The following is a 25,403-nucleotide window of genomic DNA, read 5'->3' as shown; positions in this document are numbered from 1 at the left end:
TCACTTAAGATACATTGAATATGCTTCTTCCAACATGTGGGTCTTTAGTGTATGTTGGAAAGTTTGGTGAGACCAATAAAAATGGAAAATTAAGGTCTCACTATAAACGCATACAGTCACTACACTGTAGAACAAATCCCACGTCGCGGAAGTACGATATGACATTACAGTCGGTGCTGTTGTTTGCTGAGTCCATACGAAAAGTACATTGTTACAGCACAGAGCTCCCAATCGCACTGAAGCAGACGCGCATTATTTTGTTTGTAACACGTGCGCCACCCTCCCGACCTCTCGCGAGATAGCTACATGTAAACAAAAGCGGATTAGCCCCGGCCGAAAAGCGCTGCCACAGCGAGCCCCGCAGCCACACAGGTGAGGGGAGTTTAGCTCCTTCCGAACCACAAACACAGCCCAAGATTCCCGGCCGCGTCGGTCGGCCAATGTGGGGTCAGTGATACGAGCCTCTACGTCACCAACCATAAAGTATCCGCCCCTTTAGCCTTCTGATTGGCTGCACAATCGTGATTGACACCGGCTCTGGAAAGCGGAGCGTGACTTGATTGGTTGGTTGCCCCTGTTCCGCTTTCCTTGTTGCTGTATGTGTGTATTTGCTGCTGTAACTGGACTGTCTTACAAAAGCAAGTGGGTGCCAGCTGATGAGAGGGTGAGTGTGGCATGGGAGCATGAACCGAATCAGTCTGGGAAATAAAAGGCAGAACTGTTGGGGTTAATGTAATAACCAGTGCATGTATATTATAAGGCAGGCGGCAATAAGCTGTTGTCAATATTTATTCACATGACTAGGGAGTTGGGTGACATACAACATTCTTCTTTTATTCTTTCTATGTTCCCTGCGCTTAGCTGAGGTGCAATTGGGTATAGAATGTTGGTTGATTGGCGTCGCATTCCAGAGCGTGTTCGTGTAACTCATGGCATGGAAGTTGGTTTGTCCCCAGTGACCTGAATTAGACTAGGGCTTCTGGCTACAAGCACTGTCATCTCTGGCACCATCACTGATTTGAATGTCATTTAGAAATCTCTCTTAAAGAGATCTTATACTACAAACAAGTATATGCATTTAGGACACTGGTAATTAATTAATGGCTTCCCCTGCCTGGTATAAAGTAGGCAAGCTTTAAGACTGACAGATGATATGTTTAGAAGTTGTTGCTCAGGAATTTAGGCAAGCATTCTGCCATGTCTCACAGTCATTTGGTATAATCTAGGTGCACTGAGCCTTTAAATGATTCATTGTTATGGTGGCAGAGGATGCAAATAGCAATTCCACTAATAGTTATAAGAAATAAAGATGCGTATCTACATGTCTATGTGTCTCATACCTTTTCCTTTTAGGTTGGAAGCTCTTTTGGGCAGGGCCATTTTTACTTCTTGTATTGGTTATCTATTTTATTTTTGTATAAATATGTATATTCAGTGTATGCACCAATTTATTTCACAGCTCTTTAGAATATGTTGGTGCTTTATAAACATGTTTAATATAATAATAATAAAGCACACCTTCTGGAATAAATAACCTATTCTCATGTATTTCATTGATCATGGATTGGAAACTAATGGGAAGGAAAACCTTACTGACTGGCATTAATTTGCCCCCATAAACTTTAAATTCCACCCACCAGCACGTAATAAGACCTCATTTTAGATCTCAGTTTAGTTTAATAGATTGTGTTGGATAGGCAGAACAATAAGAAATGATCGTATATAAAATGTTTATAAAAATGTGTATTATAATATTTTCGAACTTTGTTCCATTGTACAGTGTTTTTCAATGAATTATGACTAATCTGCTTTTGTTAAATCCTTCTTAAATATTAAAGCACTGTAAAAAGGTTATTTAAATTTGGCCTGTGTAGACTTAAAAAAACTTTACCTATGTTGTGGTCTGTATTTGTCGAAAGGCCACAGCAAGTTGTTAGGGGGCAGCAGGCTGTCTCTATACTTGGAGTGCTCCCACAACCTCTTTTTGTGTCTCTATACTTGGTAGGTGGCTCTCGCTTCTTGTTCATTTATTAATATTAAAAACAAGGGAGCTGCACTGGCGACTGGGCAGCTTCCCAGTCCCCAAGTAAAAGCAGTGGTATAGTGAGCAGGATTTTGTCATTTGGGTGGGAGCATTCTTCCTGGCCTGGTCTGCATACTTATTATTAAAGGGTTATTCTAATGAGCACATACTCCGGTTGGGGGAAACAGTAGTTTTTTTTTGGTTTTGTTTTTTTTTAATTGCCCCTGCTAGTGTTAGCCCACCTGCACAGGGGGGGTAGCTTCCAGTGCAGGCAGCCATGACGTGTAGTGCACTTATGCATAGTGAGAGAGTCTCTTAGCTTTCTCATTATGTGCATGCGTCTGAGGTAGGAGTGGTGGATGCAGCTCCTCAATTTACGTCACACATATTTATGTAACACACATGTACATCACACCAGGAGCTCTCTACCGATGCAGGCGGGAGCTAAAACTGTTGTTTGCCCAAACTGTAGTGTGGTCTCTATTAAACTGCTCCTCTTTTGGGGTGAAAGTTATTATCTATGACATTAAAGGGGGTTATACTTCCCCTTTACAGAGCACTGGTAAGGCCCCATCTATAATATGCTGATCAGTTTTGGTCTCCAGTGCTCAAACGGGACATTATTGAGTTAGAGAAGGGCAACTAAGCTGGTAAAGGTTATGGAAAGTCTCCGTTATAAAGAAAGACTGGCGAAGTTAGGGTTGTTTACACTGGAGAAGAGGCGCTTAAGAGGTGACATGATAACTATGTATAAAACTATGTATAAATTAGGGCTGCACCGAACCCAGTTTTTCTGATTCGGCTGAACCCCCAAATCCATCATAAGAGATTTGCCTGAATACTGAACCAAATCCGAATCCTAATTAACATATGCTAATTAGGATTTGGAAAGCTTAAATTTTCCACATATGTGTTTACGTGGACATTTACCCCTTCCAAATCCTACTTAGCATATTCTAATTAGGCTTCGGTTCAGCTAGGACCGTGGATTCAGGCGAATCCAAACCCTGCCAATAAAGGCCGAATACTGGCTGAATACCGAAACGAATCCTGGATTCGTTGCATCCTTAGTAAAAATACATAAGGGGGTCATATAATAATCTCTCTTATGCTTTATTTACCAGTAGGCCCTTCCAACTTACAAAAGGACATCTACTCTAATTAGAAAAAAGGAGGTTCCGTTTAAATCATAGGAAAGAATTTTTTTACAGTGAGAGCTGTGAAGTTGTGGAATTCCCTCTTTGAATCAGTCGTACTGACTGATACATTAGATAGCTTTAAGAAGGGGTTGGATGGCTTTTTAGCAAGGTCGTAGTATTAGTTGATCCAGGGACTGGTCCGATTGCCATCTTGGTGTCAAGAAGGATTTTTTCCCCTCTGTGGCAAATTAGAGAGGCTTCAGATGGGGTTTATTGCCTTCCTCTGGATCAACTATCAGTTCGGCAGGTTATATACAGTGGAGGAAATAATTATTTGACCCCTCACTGATTTTGTAAGTTTGTCCAATGACAAAGAAATGAAAAGTATCAGAACAGTATCATTTCAATGGTAGGTTTATTTTAACAGTGGCAGATAGCACATCAAAAGGAAAATCGAAAAAATAACTTTAAATAAAAGATAGCAACTGATTTGCATTTCATTGAGTGAAATAAGTTTTTGAACCCCTACCAACCATTAAGAGTTCTGGCTCCCACAGAGTGGTTAGACACTTCTACTCAATTAGTCAACCTCATTAAGGACACCTGTCTTAACTAGTCACCTGTATAAAAGACACCTGTCCACAGAATCAATCAATCAAGCAGACTCCAAACTCTCCAACATGGGAAAGACCAAAGAGCTGTCCAAGGATGTCAGAGACAAAATTGTAGACCTGCACAAGGCTGGAATGGGCTACAAAACCATTAGCAAGAAGCTGGGAGAGAAGGTGACAACTGTTGGTGCGATTGTTCGAAAATGGAAGGAGCACAAAATGACCATCAATCGACCTCGCTCTGGGGCTCCACGCAAGATCTCACCTCGTGGGGTGTCAATGATTCTGAGAATCAATCGACCTCGCTCTGGGGCTCCACGCAAGATCTCACCTCGTGGGGTGTCAATGATTCTGAGAAAGGTGAAAAAGCATCCTAGAACTACACGGGAGGAGTTAGTTAATGACCTCAAATTAGCAGGGACCACAGTCACCAAGAAAACCATTGGAAACACCGCAATGGATTAAAATCCTGCAGGGCTCGCAAGGTCCCCCTGCTCAAGAAGGCACATGTGCAGGCCCGTCTGAAGTTTGCCAATGAACACCTGAATGATTCTGTGAGTGACTGGGAGAAGGTGCTGTGGTCTGATGAGACCAAAATAGAGCTCTTTGGCATTAACTCAACTCGCTGTGTTTGGAGGAAGAAAAATGCTGCCTATGACCCCAAAGCACCGTCCCCACCGTCAAGCATGGGGGTGGAAACATTTTGCTTTGGGGGTGTTTTTCTGCTAAGGGCACAGGACAACTTATTCGCATTAACGGGAAAATGGACGGAGCCATGTATCGTGAAATCCTGAACGACAACCTCCTTCCCTCTGCCAGGAAACTGAAAATGGGTCGTGGATGGGTGTTCCAGCACGACAATGACCCAAAACATACAGCAAAGGCAACAAAGGAGTGGCTCAAGAAGAAGCACATTAAGGTCATGGAGTGGCCTAGTCAGTCTCCGGACCTTAATCCAATAGAAAACCTATGGAGGGAGCTCAAGCTCAGAGTTGCACAGAGACAGCCTCGAAACCTTAGGGATTTAGAGATGATCTGCAAAGAGGAGTGGACCAACATTCCTCCTAAAATGTGTGCAAACTTGGTCATCAATTACAAGAAACGTTTGACCTCTGTGCTTGCAAACAAGGGTTTTTCCACTAAGTATTAAGTCTTTTTTTGTTAGAGGGTTCAAAAACTTATTTCACTCAGTGAAATGCAAATCAGTTGCTATCTTTTATTTAAAGTTATTTTTTCGATTTTCCTTTTGATGTGCTATCTGCCACTGTTAAAATAAACCTACCATTGAAATGATACTGTTCTGAGACTTTTCATTTCTTTGTCATTTTACAAACTTACAAAATCAGTGAGGGGTCAAATAATTATTTCCTCCACTGTATATATGCATTATGGTTGAACATGATGGAGGTTGTCTTTTTTTCAACCTAACATACTATGTTACTGTGTATTAGAGGTTCACATTTCATATGTATCAAATATAGAAAATCGGTCTTGTCTTCCATTATGGAAGAAATTTAAGATATATGTGGTCATTAACCTTAAATAGTGTAGCAAAGTTAAAAAAAGGCTGCAATTGCCCATGTTTTTTGCACTTTGCACACTGCATTCTGCTCTTTGCAAATCGCCACAGGTCTCTGTGCTCTTTTTTGGAGCACAAAGACCTGATGCTTCACCCAGTAATACAAAATGACTGAATTAGCACTGTGCAAGGGTGGGAAGCACCTAGTTATCCCCCAACTCCCTAACTTGTGTTTTATTTAGATGTGCCAGTTAAGGAGTGCCAGATTGCACAGGCTGCAATGGGGCCCTGTCCTTATGGATTGTCTCATGACAGTCGGCAATGTTCCCTCTAATTCCTTCTTGGCTACGTGCGCAAAAAAAAATTTTGTACGCACATTTTAAACTTTTGTGCATGTTTTTAAAAACAGTGTGCTCAGGTCAAAATAGATGCAAAATGTTGTGTTTTCACACAAAATTCTTTGGGCGCACCACAATTTGTTGGGTGCGCTAGCCTTAAAATTTGTGCGTGCATGCAGAGTTAGCCTATGCCCACTGCTCTCTCTCTACAGAACAGTAGGTTTTTAATCATGGCCTTAATAGTCATTTAGTCATGGCTGGTATGGCATGACCAAGTCTTCATTTAAAGGTAAGTTTACCTTTAAATAAACTTTTAGTATGTTAATCTATTGCAAGCATCTTTTTAGATGCTGTCCTTTCTTTATAGTTCCTGAATAGTCGTCCTCTCCCTCTCTCTCAGTTCACTATGAAAATGCTATTTAGTTGTCAGGGTTGCTGATGCCAGGAGCCAAAAACAGATAAACAGACATGTTTCCCTTTCCACGGGGCATTGTGCAAATAGTTGCGAGCTTTGGAGCACAGAGACCTGCAGACTGCATGTCGCAATGAATGCGGCTTACTTAAGGCAGCATTCAATTCAAGAGAGTTGGGTGGGGAAAGTCCGTAGGTTACTTTAGTTTACATTAATTTGTTACATTAGTTGATACATTTTTTACCTTTGGCCTCCTGACCTTAATCCCTGAGTTCCATTATAGTCATCTATTATTGTTTATACAACAGCTGCTAACTGCTGAGAAATGTATCAACCAATGTAGCAAAATGTAACAGTTTACCTGGAATACAAAGGTACCAGACTGAAACAAAAGAGAGAGGAATTTTACGGTTTTATTTAAGAAAAAGGTCAAAAATAAAAAAAAGAAGTCTTTATTTCTGGTGTACTATATGAAAACACCAGAAAGTAAGTAACCCCTTCAATACTGGTTTGTGTTAGACTTGTTCAGTTTCTGAGAAATATTTGCTAATGTCAAGGAGTCGTTCCCTTAGCAAATTCTTTTTGCAGAAATTCTTAAAAATCTTTCTGTCAGCTGGTTTCCAAAATTTTGGCTAGATTTCGGTGAGGGGTTACAACATATTTCTGTACTGAAATCTGTTTACATGCTTGTTTCTATAAATCTCAGCCATGTTTTGGAGTAAAATGAGAAGATTTTTAGCCGTCACACTATTAGTAACTAATGGTAACTTTTAGAATGAAACCAAGCATAGGGTTTATTCCTCCTTATTGATGTCCAGTTAACCAACCTTTTTAAGGACCCATGCACACATTTGCAACTAATATTGTACCTTGCATGCTCGTTCACCGCTTCTGTCACAATAATGTGTGCCACATTCATAGCACATGTTAAAGTCTGTTTTCTTATAATAATTTCCGGTCTGTTTTTAACAGATATTGTATAAAGCATTTTTGAAGTGCAAGTTTACATAAGAGCAATGTTCGATGTAGATGGTGAATATATATTATCTATTATTTTATTTTTTTTTGCTGTATTCTAGCTCTATTTTTTAGTTATACATTTACAAACAATCAGAGCTGTCGAAGATTAACATACTGTAAACTGTAGGTATAAATTAAGGAAATGAACAGTTGTAAAACTAAAGTTTTCTTTGGACTATATTTATATCTGCATTTATATGCATTTATCTATTTACAGGTCAGTCCATTTTAAACTACATACATATCAGTATCTTTTGATATCTGCAGGTAAGTCTTTTCTTTGTCTAATCTTTATAAGAATTAGTACCTAAGTATAAGCTTCATGTCTCCTAATTAAACATGTTTTCCCAGTTACAAGTCTTCTTACTTGGTGTATTCCTTTTGTGTGCACAACAGCATTATTAGACCAGATTACCACATAGTATTATCAGTCAACAGACCCAGTGCCTGATTAATACTCAGTGATGCCCTAGACCAGTGCCGTCCAACTTCTGTTGTAACGAGGGCCGGAATTTTTCCGACGTACGTGGTGGAGGGCCGATAATGGAAGCCAGTTTTGACCACTCCCCTTTTTGAAACCGCACCCACTTGAAACCACACGCATGTTATCACATGACCATACCCATATTAATGGTTGTAGTACAGCAAAAACCTGCCATACTCTGCCTGCCCTACCCTGCCTGTGTGTGCCATACTCTGCTTGCCCTATGCTGCCTGTGTGTATGGCACACACAGACAGCATACAGTGACACAATGCTGGCACTGCTCCTACAGTCTGCACAATAACTATATATTAAAAAACTTTTTAATTGTAGTACCACCTCAGTATATGTTCTTTTTGTAGTATGCAGGGATTATTTGTGGGTTTCCACTGCTCCTGAGGTGTGAACAGGGGAACCATATGGGTGATTACAGCCTGAGGTGTGAACACTGCAGGGGGTGAACAATGCAGAGATTAAAAGGTGTGAACAACACAGGGGATTACATATTTAAACAATACAGCCTGATTACAGCCTGAATCTGAGGTGAGAACCATGCAGGGGGGGCAGTTAATCACAGTACTGATACCATTTAAAGCTTACACAAGAGTAAGCCATCAAAGCAGCCAGACAGGTGGGGGGCCACACAGAGGGGGGTCGCGGGCCACATGCGGCCCGCGGGCCGCCAGTTGGACAGCACTGCCCTAGACATTTTGCCATCACCTGCCCCTACCCAAACTCGATTGACACATGTGAAATACAGTCTGTGTATGAAAATTAGGTAGTAGAAGGGATCCCCCCTCCAGCCTTCTCCACCACCAAATTTTGCAGGAAATGTCTGGTGGTAGGCTATGGACTAGAAAAAAAATTGAGAATTTCTTTTGCATTTAGGTTTGCAAAGAATACTCCCCCCTTGAAACTGCCACCCTAGACATAGGTCCTTGTGTGCCTAAATAGAAATACAGATATATACATAATTTTCAATCTTTTTAATCCCTCTTCTTTTACCACCAGATGATTACTTTAGTATTTTTAAATGTAAGCACTATTGATAAAATGGAGGAGCATACATGTTTAACAGTAATTTTTTCCCTCAGTAAACAGGTTACTCAAGTACTTGCAGGGATCCCTTGCCATTTTAGAGAAACACATGTTATATTAGATAAAAAGTGCCTGTCAACTCCCCTAAATGAAATGCCTGTTTAAAAAAATGGTACCATGTCCAGTCTTTTTCTTCTGTTCTAATCACATAGTTCTTAATTCTACTTATGCAATCTATCACTAGATCCTTATAGTGAGAATCAGTAGTTAGCGGTACAATAACGTTTCTGTGATTAGTTTTTGCTAAATTGAAATGTTTTAATTAATAACAATACTTTACCCTTTTCTATTTTTTGATATTAGGCTTTTAGTAGCAAACAGTCTATTAATAAAATTCAACATTTTTTAGATGCTATTTGTGATCATGAATATCACTCTTTCTCTCTCCCTCAGTTTAATTTCACCATCTTAATATCTGTCTCTTTCTATTCCCTGTATCCCAGTACTTTCTGCAACAGAACTTGCTGTTGCAATAAATATTTTCCTCTGCTGACTCTGTTCTCTCTCTTTCTTTTTGTCACCAAGTGGTGCTATGAACTGCCAACCATCAGAATGCAGAGCAGCTCTTCCAGTTCGTACATCACTATTTTAAAAGCATGCTACTCACCCCTGTTCCACCTATCCCCTCTCACACCCACAGCCAGCCCACTAACATCATTGATGATGTCCTTGGCTACTATTTTGGATTTCCCCCCAACTTATTGCACTGGCACACAGTAGGTACTGTACTGTACCTCTTGTCCAGGGTTGTTGTGCCAACTTTGAGTTATAGCAGCCCTCTTACAGAGAAAACAACAGTGCCCAGAACTTGATTCCTTTACAATTTGCCTCGGTTTGGCATCGCAGCCTGTATTGTGTTACTACAGGACTACAGCTACATAGGCATTTCACTAAGGCCTGACTAATAGAGTTAAGAATGACTTTGCGGAAGCATACATTCGATCTCAATAGCAAGGGGAACATTTTAACGCTAAGTTTAGCCCTTTAATTTTAAAGTACACACTCAGTACATTATAAAAACTAAAAGTATAGCTTTTATACTACAGTAATTGGTAAAAAAATAGGGATGCACCAAATCCAGGATTCCTAGGAAATTCTGCCTATAAAATACTAGTAGATATAATGTTTGTTTTATTTAGGAGTATAACAGCCAGCATTTTAGACCAAAACTACTCAACAACATTAAATTGATTTAATGGTAAGCAGCTGCCAGAGGAGAAGGGCTGTCCTGTTGTGGTTCCTACAAGCAACCAACTGTTGCTAGTTGCTCTGTCTTCCTCTGTTTTGGTGTAGTGCTAAAATATAATAGTATAACTTTATTAATATTTACCTTTTTGTAAGGGTATGATATTCGATTCTGTTAAAGTCTAGTGAAATAGAAAATGGCTATTAATTAAAATCTACTATTTTCATTATCTTATCAGTAGAACCCCCATTTTACGTTTTTTTCAGGGGACTATAAAAAATTGTGTAAAATCCAGGAAATGTAAAATCAGGGTAATACATTATGCATTATATGTTGGTGGGACCTCAAAAAGAGAGTGAAAATGAGGGAATTATAAAATCAGTGTATGTAAAATTGAGGTCTCACTGTAAATGCTTTATTACTTTTTTTTTGTGTTTAAATTGTGTGTTTTCCAGCACATAATTTACAGCTGAAACATGACGACAGAGTCGCCACGACGTCCAAGCCGATGCACAGGTGGAGTGGTGGTACGACCTCAGGCAGTTACGTAAGTGTATTGTTATTTGTAGGGACTATTGTAAACAAACTTGTTTCACCACCAAAATGTTATAGTCTATCATGATTTTTAGTCACTAATGGAACTTTAAACCTAAAATCTAAATTGTTTTTATAAGAAAAGCTGTAACAAAGGTGGAAATATTTTAAAGAAACTTATTCTCCATCTATTTTTGCAGGGCTGTGGTTAGCACAAGGGAATACGTATGGAATATGTAGTTTTTTTAAAATCCCTTTATACTTCCTACAAAAATTGGGGTTGTGGTTGTTTCCTATAATTTTTGTTATATTTAGAATTTTTGCTAAGTACTAGATTCACTATTACTTAAATTTTATTAGCTGCATAATGTATTTTTTAGCATCTTGAGCAGCAACATTCCTGGGCCTTAATTTTCTATGTTACTCTTACCCTTTCCTCAAATTGTCTCTGTTTTACAATTCTTCTCACAATTTTTTTCTATATCTTAATATTTTTATTTCTAGGGAACAGTCATACATGGAAAGTGTTGTTACGTTTCTTCAAGATGTTGTACCCCAGGTTAGTGCAAAATTATCTTATTCCTAAATAATCAGTGCAGCACAAAAGTAGTGCTCCATAAGCATAAACCTTATAATAGTTAGGTCTAAATTGCAAATCGGTGGGGTTATTTATTAAGAACCAGGCAGATGCAAAACCTTACTAAGGGGTGCAAGAGCAAGTTCTTTAGTGCTCATGCATGCCTAGGGTCTGGCTGTACTTTGCATCTCGTGCTGCTAGGTGCAGACCATCTCTGTCCATAGGGCAGTTGGTAAGTACAGGTATGGGACCTGCTATCCAGAATGCTCGGGTATTCCGGATAAGGGATCTTTCCGTAATTTGGATCTCCATAACTTAAGTCTGCTAAAAAACATTTAAATATTGAATAAACCCAATAGGCTTGTTTTGCCTCCAATAAGGATTAATTGCATCTTAGTTAGGATTACGTACAAGGTACTGTTTTATAATTACAGAGAAAAAGGAAATAATTTTTAAAAATTAGAATTATTTGCTTATAATGGAGTCTATGGGAGATGGCCATTCCGTAATTCAGAACTTTCTGTAATGTTCCCAAACCCAAGGTCAGGAAGGAAAAAGATAAAAGAAGTAACATGCTATAAGTGACTCCAGTGCAAATCATTCTTTAGCTGATGCAGCCAAAATATTCTAGACTGCCAACAATAAATGTTTTTTTTTTATTTTGGCAAGGCTGTAAGGAAAGATAAATTTAAGTTTTGGGCTTTTGGATACTTGCGTCTAAAGTTGCTCCTTGTGCTTCCACATAGTTGTGCTCAGCACTGCTGTATACAACCCGCTTTCTGTGTGAATTGTGCTCAAGACACCTGTTAATGCAGGGCAGCCTTGGAAGTACCAGGGAAATTATGCAATCCTGACTATAAAATTTTTCAGTGCAATTGCATGAGGCACATCTCCCTGCCCCCCATGGCCATAATTATGCTGGAATTCTGTGAAAAGCAGTGCACTGTAAATAAAAAAAAATATGGAGCCGTAAAATTGTACTTTGCACACTGCAATTATGCTGGTACATTTTATGTCCACAATAATGGCAAAATCTGTGTATTTATCACAATGTGACTGAAGAGTAGGCAGGGCAGGATTTAAAGATTTTGCACCCCTAGGCCATAAAGCTCACCGAGTTAACATAGTACTAGCACATAAAATGGAGTATGTAGGTGGTACTACCTCACATATCACTCTGTTGTCACTGTATCCAACAGGCTTATAGTGGATCACCTACAACGGAGGAAAAGGAAAAAATTGTCTGGGTCCGGTTTGAAGATGCAGATTTGAATGGTATGTTCATTTGATTAGTTACCGTGAATACATAAAAATATGAATTAGTAATTTATTTCTTTAAGCATTTAACTGTTTTAAACTTTTATATGTTTATTTACCCAGATTTGATATACATTTTTCAGATTTGTTTGTATTCGCTATGTTACAAGTAAGATAGCGGTAAAGATCAGAGCCAGCCTTTAGCATTTGAACAGAAACAGCACTAGACCAACCTGTACAATCCAATCATGTTTATACAGTTATACAATAGACTCAACATATTACTTACAGGATATGGCCAGCACAAAATTACTTAAAAAGTGGGGTTCTTGGCAATAACAGTGTTGTGGGTGTTACAGCTGTGTGTGCAGTTAGTGATCTTTGTGAAAGAGTAATAATGACTAAATTGTGCCCTGAATCACCAGAGTAGAATTGTTCCATCAGGTAAGTTTGTTAGGTTACCCCTGACCTTAGGTGGAAACCAGTGAAAATCAAAACATTCCTCTCAGGAAGCAGTGACAGACAAATATTGGTTCCAAGACCCTTAAGGAAGCATTTTGGCAAGATGGTCTGATCGTCACTGCTCCATTATCAGAAGATGAAAATCTTCCAGTTCTGCAGTATTGAAAAGGTGACAGTCAAAGAGGGGTGTCATGCTGATCATGTGTGTGCTCTTACAATTTGACTCATGTTCAGATGGAACAAAGAGTGCTGGGGCCGTCTTTCGTTTGTTCTGCATGTTTTGTAAAGAGGCGGTGGCTCTTTTGAGCTTCCTCATCTGCACTCGCCCACATGGTACGCCTTTACACTCTTACTTGCCACTGTAAGCCAAAATGAGAAGTATATTTCTTAAATAAAGGCAGAACTACAACTGGTGTATCAGGTGCAGGCACACTGGGGTCCACCCACTTTTAGGGACCAGTATATTAAGCAATACTTAAGTATATTATAATCATTCATTAAATAAAGAATGTATATGAAATTATGGAAAATGTGTTTTTAATTTGATTTGTTTACTTCTGCAGATGCATATAGGAATATGGAGTTCCATGAAATGCATAGCACAGGGAATGATCCACCTCTTCTTCTGATGATAGGCTACACAGATGGGATGCAGATTTGGAGTATACCTGTAAGTGCATGTTTGTATTTATGGCCTCATGGTTTTCAGACGTTTACAAACAAAAAATGTTCTTTTTTTTATTCTATTTATCACCTCTTGGGCTGATTAGATGCTAAAAGTAAAAGTGATAGCACTCTCAGGCCTTTTAAAAAAATGTTTATACTTAATATTTTGGTCACATACTGGGACCTTCATCAGGAAAAAGAACTGCCCACAGTGAAAGATATAGGCAATCAAACAAAAACAAATGTATAGTTCAACAAACCAAAACAGAATAAATAAAATAATTTGAACATATGTATCAGTGTTGTAATACTGAAAAAGTAGCAGAGTCCCAAGTATAAAGTGTTAATGACAGGAGAACCACCAAGCATTGAGGTAGAAGATTACATTTATATTTCATGTAAAGGCTTTATTTATATACATATCTGCTGTATGTTGTGATTTATTTTTTATAGAGACCTACTATGGTCAAGGGTATAGTTTTCTTTTAAGAAACTGACATTAATATTTTCCTCCACCCTCCTTTTACTCACAATTTCTAAGGACTATTAAAAACAATAGTGATCCAATAGTAGCACATCAGCAACTGAAGGACGTGTACAGTAGGTTCCTGGCCAGGGGATACAAATATACAGATTTTCAGAAGTAACTACAAAGGTCTTCTTACAGATTTAGGCCAATATTCTGTGTCCAAAAGTGATAGGGCACTCTAAGAACAACCCATTAATATTTATAACCAATTTTTCATGTGCCTCTACATCTGGCTTATTGCATCAAAGGACATTGTGGGTATAATTTAAACTTAATCTCTTTTTCAATCCCCTGAGCCCATCTTGGGCTAAGGGCTCTGGCACACGGGAGATTAGTCGCCCGCGACAAATCTCCCTGTTCGCGGGCGACTAATCTCCCCGAAATGCCATCCCACCGGCGAAAATGTAAATCGCCGGTGGCATGCCATACGCGGCGACGCGTTTTCAGTGAAATCGCAGACGTTTCCTCTTGAGGCAACTTCCGCGATTTCACTGAAATCGCGCCGCCGCATATGCCATCCCACCGGCGATTTACATTTTCCAGTAGTCTCCCCGTGTGCCAGAGCCCTAAAAGAGCAAGAGGAGCCTGAAGGATATTTTGATGAACCCACAGGACACATGGATATCTGGCTTTAAAAGTTAGGATTATATAAATTCCCAACTGTATTACCTGCAGATGTCTCCTCACTCACCCTAATCTGATTTTGATAAAATGACTTGGAACAAACACAGACTTTCTTGTTCTTATGCTCATATAATTGATATCATTACTTACCCGTGTGGGTTACACTGTGGGGCAAAACCATCACTGCCCTGAAAATGCAATGGAAATCATGAAACACCTATAAACAAAGAATTGAAGGATGGCAAAGCTGATCTTTCAGTGGCTAAACATTTTTTAACATTTTTACACTTGGCCCACATATAAATGTTGGGTTATTGACACCAACCACCCCTAGCCAGCGGTGGCAAAATAGATATGCCAGTTTTGCAATGTGAAACATTTTAAATTCATAAACGACATACAGTAGAACATTGTAGCAGTGACATAACTATAGAGGAAGTAAACCCATCAGGGGGGACAGGGTGCACGGACCACGGGGTTGCTTCCTGTATAGTTTATAAATTTTCCCTTCTCCAGCCATTCTCCTACCTGAGAGTCAACAGGGAGTGTTGAAAGCAGGAGGAATGTGGGTCCCACTGGGTTGACTGTGGGTGCTCCAAAATACATATTATAACTTATTTTGTTTTCTTCAAGATACTTTAGTTTCTATATTTTTTTGTTACCACTTTAACAGGCAATAGAATTATCTATTCTCCATTCTGATGATTTTATTCTCTTTCCATGTTCATTTCAATTTTGTTATAAATATTTTGTTTAATAACACACACACACACACACACACACACTGCTATTCTTGCCTTTACACTTTACACCTTACTGGCCCTTACTTATGATAAAGGAAGGCAGCCTCCACTGTGTTTTAGGTCTGCACCCCACCCAATCTCATGGTGTTCAACTTATTTATGCAATTTAACTTACGTCTGCAGCATATATATCCATCTTCTTTGAAAGGTTGAGTTATAATTCACTCTTCTGGCTTTTATGCTGTGATGTGCAAAGTTATGGGAGCTATCTAGATACAACTGAGCAATTTTATGGGCACAACATGAAGCTTTCACTTATTTATTGGTTGCCTAGGTTTTGTTTGTGTGTCACCATACCTAGCATCGATATAATGATTTTGCTGACGTCTCACCCATACTTTGGGGTTCCTTGAATACATGCCGGTTTCAGAGTTTGCTGAGAATTGTGGGTGCAAGTCCCAAGTGAAATGAAAGTTGAATCAGATTCCAAATAGTAGAATTGCTCTTTTTGCTTATTGCTTTGTTGACAGACACTGTTGTGGAGGTTTAAGTGTGTCATTGTGTTCTTTTAAAACTAAAATACACTTTAATTCTAACTGATTTAAAGAATAAGTAAACCTTTCTTTTTCTATCAGTAAAATTAGTCTAAACAGCCTCCAGAATTACCTACCTTTGTCCCAGCATTGAGAGTGACCTGGCTCCTCAGTTAGAAGTTGATCATTTCCTTTGCTTCCTTGTGCAGAGTGAAGCCCCGCCCCCACTTCCTGTTCAGGTCCCTCATCAGAAAAAAAACCCTGCTAATGCACAGACTGGCTCCTGCTGCCTCCAGGCATGCACAGAAGGCTCTCCACTTGGACTACAGTAGTCTAAGTAATGAGAGACCTGAACAGGAAGTGGGGGCGGGGCTTCACTCTGCACAAGGAAGCAAAGGAAACATCAACTTCTAACTGAGGAGGCAGGTTTACTTATTCTTTAAAGGAATACTGCCATTGGAAAACAATGTTTTTAATAAAACACATCAGTTAATAGAGCTTCTTCAGCAGAATCCTGCATTGAAATCCCTTTTTCGCAAACAGATTTTTACTAATTTAATTTTGAATTTGACATGGAGCTATACATATTCTTAGTTTCCCAGGTGCCCTCAGTCATGTGACTTGTGCTGTGGAAAAGCTTCAATCTCACTCTACTGCTGAGCTGTAAGTTGGAGTAATATTACCCCCTCCTTTTCCCCCCCAGCAGCAGATCAGCAGAACAATGGGAAGGTAGCAGCCCGCATTTCTAAACATGCTCCCTATGAGAATAACACTCAACAGTAAAATTCCAAGTCCGGCTCAGATCGGGGCTCTCCTTGAGAGCACAAGCTAAGTGAAAGGGGGGGCGTAGCCTAATATACTACCTGGGAAGTAAATGCTATCTGTCCCCTTTGACAATAGGGGCCTAAAGATTAGAACCATGTCTATTCTAGAGGCAGCATTGTGGGAGGCCGAGTAGCAGGAGTTTGCCCTTTTAATAACATTTTTAGTTAAAATTACTACTTTATTTATACAGATTTTTCAAGTCTGTTATTTAGAGGAATAACTGGCTAAAAAAGCTTTGCAGGCGGAGACTACAGTCTTAGCTGGAATTAAAACAGAATTAATGATATTAAAATCTATAAACATTTCTAGATCTGCTTGTATTTGTCTATAGATACTGATGTGATGAGAAATATGATATTGCTGTTTTATCTGAGCTGAACTGTTAATCGCATGCTTTATTGCGCTCATGCTTTTTTGCTCTTTAGACTTAGAATTCTAAGTATTGAAGCTATTGGTCCCAAAAGCACTAAACACCTGAGCCCAGGTTATACTCATCTAGAGAAGCTTAAAGGGGTGGTTCACCTTTAAGTGTACTTTTAGTTTGTTATAGAATGTCCTATTCCTAGTACTTTTGCAATTGGTCTTTATTATTTATTTTTTATGCTTTTTTAATTATATGCCTTCATTTTCTGTTTTTTTTTTTATAGCTTTCAAATAAGGCTCGCTGACCCTGACAACTATTGCTCTTTAAGGCTACAATTTTATTTTTACTTTATATTTCTTATCTTCCTATTCAGTCCTTAACCTATTCATATTTTAGTCTCTTGTTCAAACCACTGAATGATTGCTTAGCCAAATAAGACCCTAGCAACCAGATAGCTGCTGAAATACCAAACTGGAGAGCTGCTGAACAAAAAGCTATATAACTGAAAAACCAAAAAAATAAAAAGAGAAAACCAATTTCATATTGTTTCAGAATAGCACTCTCTACATCATGTTAAATGTTCGATTAAAGGTGAACCACCTCTTTAAATGGTTACATGTGCAAATCCCCCTAAACATGTCAGTTCTAGTCTCCAGTGCTGACCTGTGGCACTTAATGTAGAGTAAAAAGGGTACTGTAAAAAATGTGCTAAATATGCTACAAATTTAGTAACTTATAGCAACCAATCAGCAGGTACCATTTATGGGCCAGCTGTTGAAAAGACACACATGATTGTTTGCTATGAGTTACTGGACAAGGGCAAACAATGTTTTATTACATTAGTGTGTTATTAGGTGACAAGTGGATGTTACTGAGGGAATGCTGCCTATTTGGCTGCAAGCATAGAGATGACATCCAGGGTAATTTAGATACTTTCTTGTAGTAAGATTGTTGAATGGGTATTTTATTGCCAAAAGAGTACGTAGACTTAAAACCTGTACAACTAATGGTAGTCAGCTGATGTTATAAATGTATATTTTAGGATTCTCCTCACATATTGCAGACTACAAGTGCAGTTTGAGGAAGCTGGTCAGTTTGATTTGACCATATATGTCTGGTCAGTGGGTTATCTGGCTAGTGATCCTCCACATGGGGGTTAACAGCAAGCTGACTTTTATGTTTTTATTTATAACGTTTGAGGTAATAGCCTCTAAAACAACAAAATAAGTCAAAACATGAAAAAAAGCATTAGGAATTTTACTGACATCACATCCAAATTACTCTCTATACATTTGGAAATATTAATTTTTTATGACCCCACTCCTACATCATATTTGTCACACTAACAGATACATTAACAGATACATTTTTTAAAGTTTCTTCCAAAATTAAACAAAGCTATTTTAACAATTGCAATAGTAATTGTAATAGCATTTGTAACATCTTTAACTTTCTGAATTCATCCATTAGGGGGCACTAAAACCCAGTATGTGAGTAATAGAAATATTTCAACATGTAAAGATAGGTTGTTGGATTTTTTTGTTTGGTTTCAAGGTTATATTTTATATTGTTTTCATCTGCTCTAAAAACAATTAGGCTTGTAATTACTATTTTTTTTTCAACTTCCCATAAGAACTTTTCAGCTTTGCAGTATTTTTTGCATCTTAAATTATGTATGAATTTGCATTGTACTATATACAACACACATATACAGTATAAAACTAAATTATGAATTCATTTTCTTTGCTAAAGCAGTTGATGTAAAGTTAAGGTCTTAAGAATGTTTAGGTTTCAGTTAATGGGTTAGGTTTTAAAAGTCAATCATGTATAGTTCCAGTGATATTTAAAACTAAAGAATTTATACCCATACCTTGGGTTTTAGTCCAAGGAAGTAGGGGCAGACCCTCAGTTTGGAAACCACTGTATTGAAAATTCATTTTAATGCAGCATTCAGTAAAATTCCAGTGTATAGTTATGATGTGTTTTTTCCTCAGTACTTTGTATTAGTACTAGGTATTGATATCTTCCCAGATGAAACAATTGTTAATGGCACTGGCACATTGGGTGATTACAGGTGTTTTGCATACAAAACACATTAATTTATTTATTAATATGCTCCCTCAACCTAACACTGTCAGCAAACTACTTTATTATGCAGTTTAGAAGCTGATAATTCCAACTCATTTTTTAAAGCAGAAAAACATAATCAGGCTAAGGAATTTACAAACGCATCCATACAGTGAGGGTAGTTTAATTAACATGTAAATAATGAAAGTTATTTATGTTGTTTCTTAAAGTTAGTATATGTAAACAGCAGCCTGTTCAAACTAAACCATTCTAGTTTTCAGTTAAAACCTCCAACTTACCCTTGCAATTTCACCCATCTCCTAATTCTGTTTGTCTATATCAGGGCTGTCCAGCTTGCTGTACCGAGGGCTTGAATTTTTCTGGCCTATGTAGAGGAGGACTGATAATGGAAGCCAGTGTGGACCACTGCTATTTTTTTAAACCACACCCAATTTATAACAAGCACTTTTAAGACCATACCCACATTAATGGTGGTAGCACACCTAAAAACTAACTGGTTGGTCCTCACTGCAGAGGTACCCATCACTCATATGTAAAAGAAAGTTTAGGGACTCCCTAACAACTATTTTGCAAATCCAACAAACCTTCCCCCAGGCTCACAGGCAGAATATGGCGCACATAGGCTTACACATAGGGCAGGTACAGACAGAGCAGGACAGGCAGAGTAGAGCAGGAGCCCGGGAAACCTATCAGGACCACTCTAAGATGAACAGTACACTACTGACTGATGTGTGAAAAGGTGAACGTTGCAGGGGCTTACAGTTTGACTCTGAGGTGTGAACAATCCAGGTATGGGCAATGCAGGGACTTACAGTTTTGGACTTCTTACAGGCTGAGTCTGAGGTGTAAACAATGAAGTGGCAGACTTTAATGCAGAGGCCACACAAGGTAGACCAGTAAGATAGTTAGACAGCACTGGTCTGCATCATAGGTGTTGCTCCCAGTGGCCTCAAAGCAAGTGCTTATTCTGAATTCTTGGTTTGGAGGTAAGTTTTGATTGCATAAAAACCAGGAGTACTGACAAACAGACCCTTCTGTAGACTGCCAGTCCATATAGGGGCTACTAAATATCCAATAACAGGCCATATTTGGCACACCAGGAAATTTTTTTATGCTTGTGTTGCTTCCCAACTCGTTTTACATTTGAATGTGGTTGACAAGTAAAAAAAGTTTAGGGACCTCTGTCATAGAGTCTGACAACCTGAGCATCGTCGCCACTTACAGAACAAGCTGAGTATATGCTCTGATGTAAAATTAGTGCAGCGCTTATTTAGAATCTACATTCAGCAACACTCGTTGCTCTTATAATTAAGTGATCCTGCCAGTAGCTGAGAAGGCATATCTTCAGAAAAGTAGTCAGATGCATTGCCCCTTCATAGAGAGTTTACCCACTCATACTTATAGAATGTGAAACCAGTTGGCCTGTAGGTTGAGCAGTTGAACAGTCTGATTTTTTCTGATCACAAAGTGTTGGCCTAATATGTACAACAAAATAAAGCACTGTTTTAGAGTCATATATGTATGCTTATTTTTTATTTAAATTACTGAGTAGAATCTTTGCTTAGCTGTGTTAGGAACCTTTCAGATATGGAAGGCCACTTGCTTTTTATAAACATAAAACAATGTCATTAATATATGTATATTTATAAATGTTATAATGTAATATTTTAATAATTTTAGTGTTGCAAGTGAACTCCACTTGGGATGTGTGAAAATCTTTTTGTATATAATACTAACCTGATTGTTATACACTGTACGCAACATAGAATAACGTAGCCTTAGGTGCAGAGTCTCTGAAACAGCTGCTAACATATAGGAGGTATAGTTGCCCTTTTTCTAAAACTCCCACATATCACTAGCTACCTTTGCACCACTTTCCTCATCTCTGTGACAGCAGTTCCTTGAATAATGAAATAATGCAGTAATTGGGAGTGCCCCTGCTATGCTTGAGTGATTATGAAGTGTTTATGACAGCTGCTAAGCTGACACTGTCTGTAATGGTGTTGCATTGATTCCCAAACACCTTCACAGTCTGCCTCCAAAAGCATGTGTCTCTCCATCGTCTGAGTGGTTTTACATTAAGATCCCTTTGGAGCAAGATCTTTGACAAGAGAGTGTTACTTATAAATGGGAGATATCATTAGATGTGGTTCAAAAGACTACAGTAGTGTTTGGATTGGTGAAAGGGGATTGGAGGTGATGGAATTGCTGAGTTTCTGAAGTGTAATTGTTTAAAAATTGCTGGTGTAAGAAATATAGGACAATTTACCAAATGCAATCTCTTCCCTTCTGATCTTTAATGGAACAGCAGATTATGGAGTACGTTAAAAGCACAATCTGTCAAATATAAAATGATAACGATAAAACTTCCAAATGAAACACTGAGTGCAACTAATTCATTTTTTCCCCTGTGTTGTGGGGAAACTTTCTTTCCTAAGGGCTTAGGCAGGCAAATATTACATTTGCTTAACAAACACATTTGTAAACTACAAGACAATGTAATTAAATAATAATTGTATTATATTCTTATACTTTCTGTATTACATCCATTTTTAAACACTTTTTAACAAGAAGTACAATTACGTATTAGGATGTCTGCTTCAAAAATTGTTTCTTCTGTATATTTCAAGCTTAGTAGTAAGCACGCCTGCAAACTTAATGCATATATTTGATTTTTGACTCTCCTCATATAATGAGGCGTAATTAATACATTAACTGGTTACAGTTATCTAACCTCTTATTGAAATTCTTAATTAGGCTAGGTCCACTTGGGTCACTTAGTGAGCGGTAAAGTTATGTAAGAACTAGGTATTGTGACAAGGAGTAGGCAGAGATTCTGTCTGCTGATGCGTTACCAACTGATGCCTTTGGTCACTGGTTTAGTTTCAGTTTGGTGTCAACCACTGAAGCCTTTCAGTATTCACATGTGGCCAAAAATTCAAACTATCCAGCCTGTAACTCCACTGTCAGTAGTGGCATAATGAGGTCATGGCTGTTATAACACACCCCTCCTAGCTCACATGTCAACCACAGTACTTACTTAGTTTTGTTCTGTATTGTTTTAGGCTACTTCAGATAGGATCATGGGTCCTGAGTGACTTTTTTTTTACCTGTTTGGATGTGGCCTTACTTAAAGTCAAAAGCCCATAGAAAAAAGTTGCATTCATTATTTGTGCTGACCAATATGAGTTTTGATTTTAGTTATTTGTAATATTTTCTGAAGCACTGTACAAAATGTACAAAAAGCCATTTAGCATGTAGAGATTGATAAACAGAGAAACTGATAAACATCAGTCCCTACTTATAGGAGGAGGAGCTGAATCAGTCAGTAGCATCTTTAGACAAATAGCAATAATTCACTTTAGCCTTGACTAAAATTAAAATACTCGCAGAGCTTATTTTTAATTAGCTTTCTTAGAAATGTAAGGACAGACATTATCTAAAACTTTTCTTTGACTGTAGTGTAATTTATTGGTTTAAAATGAGTGAGCACATAAGTGTGCACACTCTCTTTATTTTAAAGCATTATAGATCCTGGAATGAAAAAGTTACCATATAGTAACAGAGAAACCAAAGAGGATTTTTTTCTGAAAAATATGCACATCCTGGATGTGAGGTAAAAGCCTGAAGTATAAAGTATCTGGGATGAATACAGAAGGCTATAGATAAAGGTGTATTTCCTGGAAAAGTGTTGAAATGACTTCTTAAAGAGTGCTAGATTTTGTTAAGTTTATAAGATAATGAAAGAGGCTGCTCCATCATCATTTTGAGAGGGTCAACATTTCTCTAAAGTACAGCATAAGAGGAAGAAGAGTGGAAATCTCAATGTAGTGCTATTAGTGTAATACTATTCAATGCTATACAGTGATTCCACACAAATGCAGTAATATTTTTCTTTCAAAACACTGAACACTCATTTTTTAAAAAAAAGAACTTGGCTTTGTTTTCAGAAAACACAAAATATGGAGTTTACGTTTTTTAGCAGTTTAAAAAAGCTCTAATACCAAATAAATGCACAAGTATTGTGTAATTCAGTGCTCTAAAATAAAATTATCACAATAAACACTAGTAAAATAGTGTAGGATTTGTTATTTTGAAAAATAAATTAGTGATTTGGTCAAGGGCCTGCATAACTTTACTACTATATGTGTATATATAGAGAAATAAAAAAATAAACTGAATGCATGTTTTTTAACTCAGAACTATTTTGAAATTAACCTCCCCACTCCCTGAGAAAATGTATATACATAAAATGTTTTTAGTATTTTTAAAGTAAGTAGATTGCTTCTTAATTATATTCTTTAAAGATATTCTGCTGCTAGGATAAACAACATTTTCTAGAATGACTAATTCACAAAAAAGTTATATATATATATAAAAAGCAAACATAGAGAAGATGAAGCTCTCACAGCTTGCACAATAGGACATTCTCCTTTGTTTCCAGAACATGTATGTACAAAATTAAAGCAAACCTTCCATTTCAAACAGAATTATTGATAAAGTAACACTTTTTGCAGAAAAGCATTTTATATTTTTTTCCTCTGTGTGCATGCTTCTAGTATAATTTATTTTTGCACAATGTTATTTTGGACTGGGAAGCATTTGGTTTTGTGATCTTAGCTTAATGATATTGTTTGTGTTTTGGGTTCATCAGTAAAGTATCGTCAGTCTAACCTCTATGCAGTTAAGGCAGACCTGAACAACATAATTTTTCCCTAATGAGCCTGCATTGATTAGATTAGGATCCATGGAATTTTGAAGTACTTACAGATCCAAAAATAGTTTACTAATGGAACCTCTGTTAGCATTTGGCACCACTGGATACTTGGTGTTAAAAGAGAATGTCTAGCTGTTTTAATGTATTAATAATAAAAAAAAGTTTGCTTTTCCATTTTATTTTGCTTCCCTGCTTGAGAATTCACCACATGGTTGTTTACTGACTGTTTAGACAATTAATTAGACAATTGTTATTTATTATTATATTACAGTGACAGTGGCTTCTTTTTAAATTTTTTAATTACACATCATAGTGTGCAAAATTTCTTTGATTTTCAGTAGCCTAGTACAAGGCATATTTTATAATGGATTGCAAGCTCACAGGCTAACGGATTACAAAATATGGCATGTGTCTTGTTTAATTGCTCAAGCTAAAAATGCATGGGTCATCCTTCATCTATTTTTTTAGTAGGTAGGCTTATCAGTTGGATCAATGCAAATTGGTCAGCCGTGTGGGACATATGGAGTTATGTCTTGACCAATAATCCTTCTGGAAGGCCTTGTTTATCTAAAGGTGGTCCTGATACTGGATGCTGACTTGGCTATTATGCCTTATATACATTATATTCCTTTCTGCTCTTTCCATTCTCTCTTATATGTTTTTTTTTTTCTTGTTCTTGTTTTCTTTATGTATTTCTCTATCATTTTCCCTTTTTTGCACCTTTCAAAATGTATCTTCACAGAAATTAACCCTTCTATACTCCATCTCTTTTCCATTACCCAATTCTGCTCTCTTCATCTTAGCCCTTATATCTCATTTCCATACATCCTCCTGCCTCTTCTACTAATTCATTGTTTGTTATGACAAACAGAGCAAATTTCTGCATCATAGGGACTCCATTTTGCTCCTTTTATTGTGCAACATTGGTTTACTGACCACTACAACTGGAATTATCTTGTGTATATGAGCTCCTTAGGAAGTTTAAAGTAATTGTATTCTGTCTTACATCTAAAAGCACCTTGGTTGTGGAAAGATTTTGAGTGTAATATAAGCTATATTTATATAAAACAAATGTCCCTAACCTTACTATATTACATCAATTTTCGGCCACTACCACAAATATATTATACCAATTAACCCATGTGTTGGAGAATCTACAACTTGGTTCTAAAAGTTTTGTAGTGGCAATGTTGTGATTTTTATGGTTCTTGATTTTTCTTTGACATTTGGCAAGATCAAAAAGAATCTGGGCTAAAATTGTTATTCTTGGCTCATACCCCCAATTCTGTGTGTAATCACATCACTGCCATCTTTATACTTAAAATCTGCACCACGGCCTTTTAACTTGTACCAGGCTAGGCGCTTCCAGATACTCTTGCATTTGCATTATTTTGTAATTTATTTTACATTTTCTCAGAGATATTTTTCCCTGACTACGCTACTATAAATATTTATGCCCTTTGTTAAATGGTCAGTACAAATCGAAAAGAGAAATATTCTAAATATTAGCAAATTAATATGTCAATGGTATGCACCATTCATTAAAGGAAACAAATTATTTTTCTGCATTTTTTCACAAAATATTCAGGCTGTTTTTACAGTGTGAGTTGCTGAAACACAAACACAGGTGGCAGTAATATACAAATGATTACTTAT

General features: G+C 37.6%; 1 protein-coding gene across 5 annotated transcripts in view; it reads left to right on the top strand.

The window, feature by feature from the left end:
- The first annotated feature begins 312 nt into the window (after nucleotides 1-312).
- Nucleotides 313-25,403, top strand: part of bcas3 (breast carcinoma amplified sequence 3) — a 584,912-nt gene continuing 559,821 nt past the window's right edge. Inside the window, exons 1-6 of one of the 5 annotated variants that reach the window (XM_031896950.1) lie at nucleotides 313-372; nucleotides 7,280-7,329; nucleotides 10,284-10,375; nucleotides 10,867-10,921; nucleotides 12,139-12,214; nucleotides 13,222-13,328. In XM_031896950.1, coding sequence (XP_031752810.1) covers nucleotides 10,305-10,375; nucleotides 10,867-10,921; nucleotides 12,139-12,214; nucleotides 13,222-13,328 — 309 coding nt within the window. In that variant the 5' untranslated portion in view covers nucleotides 313-372; nucleotides 7,280-7,329; nucleotides 10,284-10,304. Of the gene's footprint in view, nucleotides 373-436; nucleotides 665-7,279; nucleotides 7,330-10,283; nucleotides 10,376-10,866; nucleotides 10,922-12,138; nucleotides 12,215-13,221; nucleotides 13,329-25,403 lie in introns of those variants that run through there. The other 4 variants (XM_031896949.1, XM_031896951.1, XM_004911624.4 and 1 more) reach the window with 4 other exon arrangements.

Source organism: Xenopus tropicalis, chromosome 2 (genome assembly GCF_000004195.4).
Source record: "Xenopus tropicalis strain Nigerian chromosome 2, UCB_Xtro_10.0, whole genome shotgun sequence".
Taxonomy (NCBI): Eukaryota; Metazoa; Chordata; class Amphibia; order Anura; family Pipidae; genus Xenopus; species Xenopus tropicalis.
The sequence above is the reverse complement of the archived record's forward strand: the minus strand, read 5'-3'. Positions and strand labels throughout refer to the sequence as shown.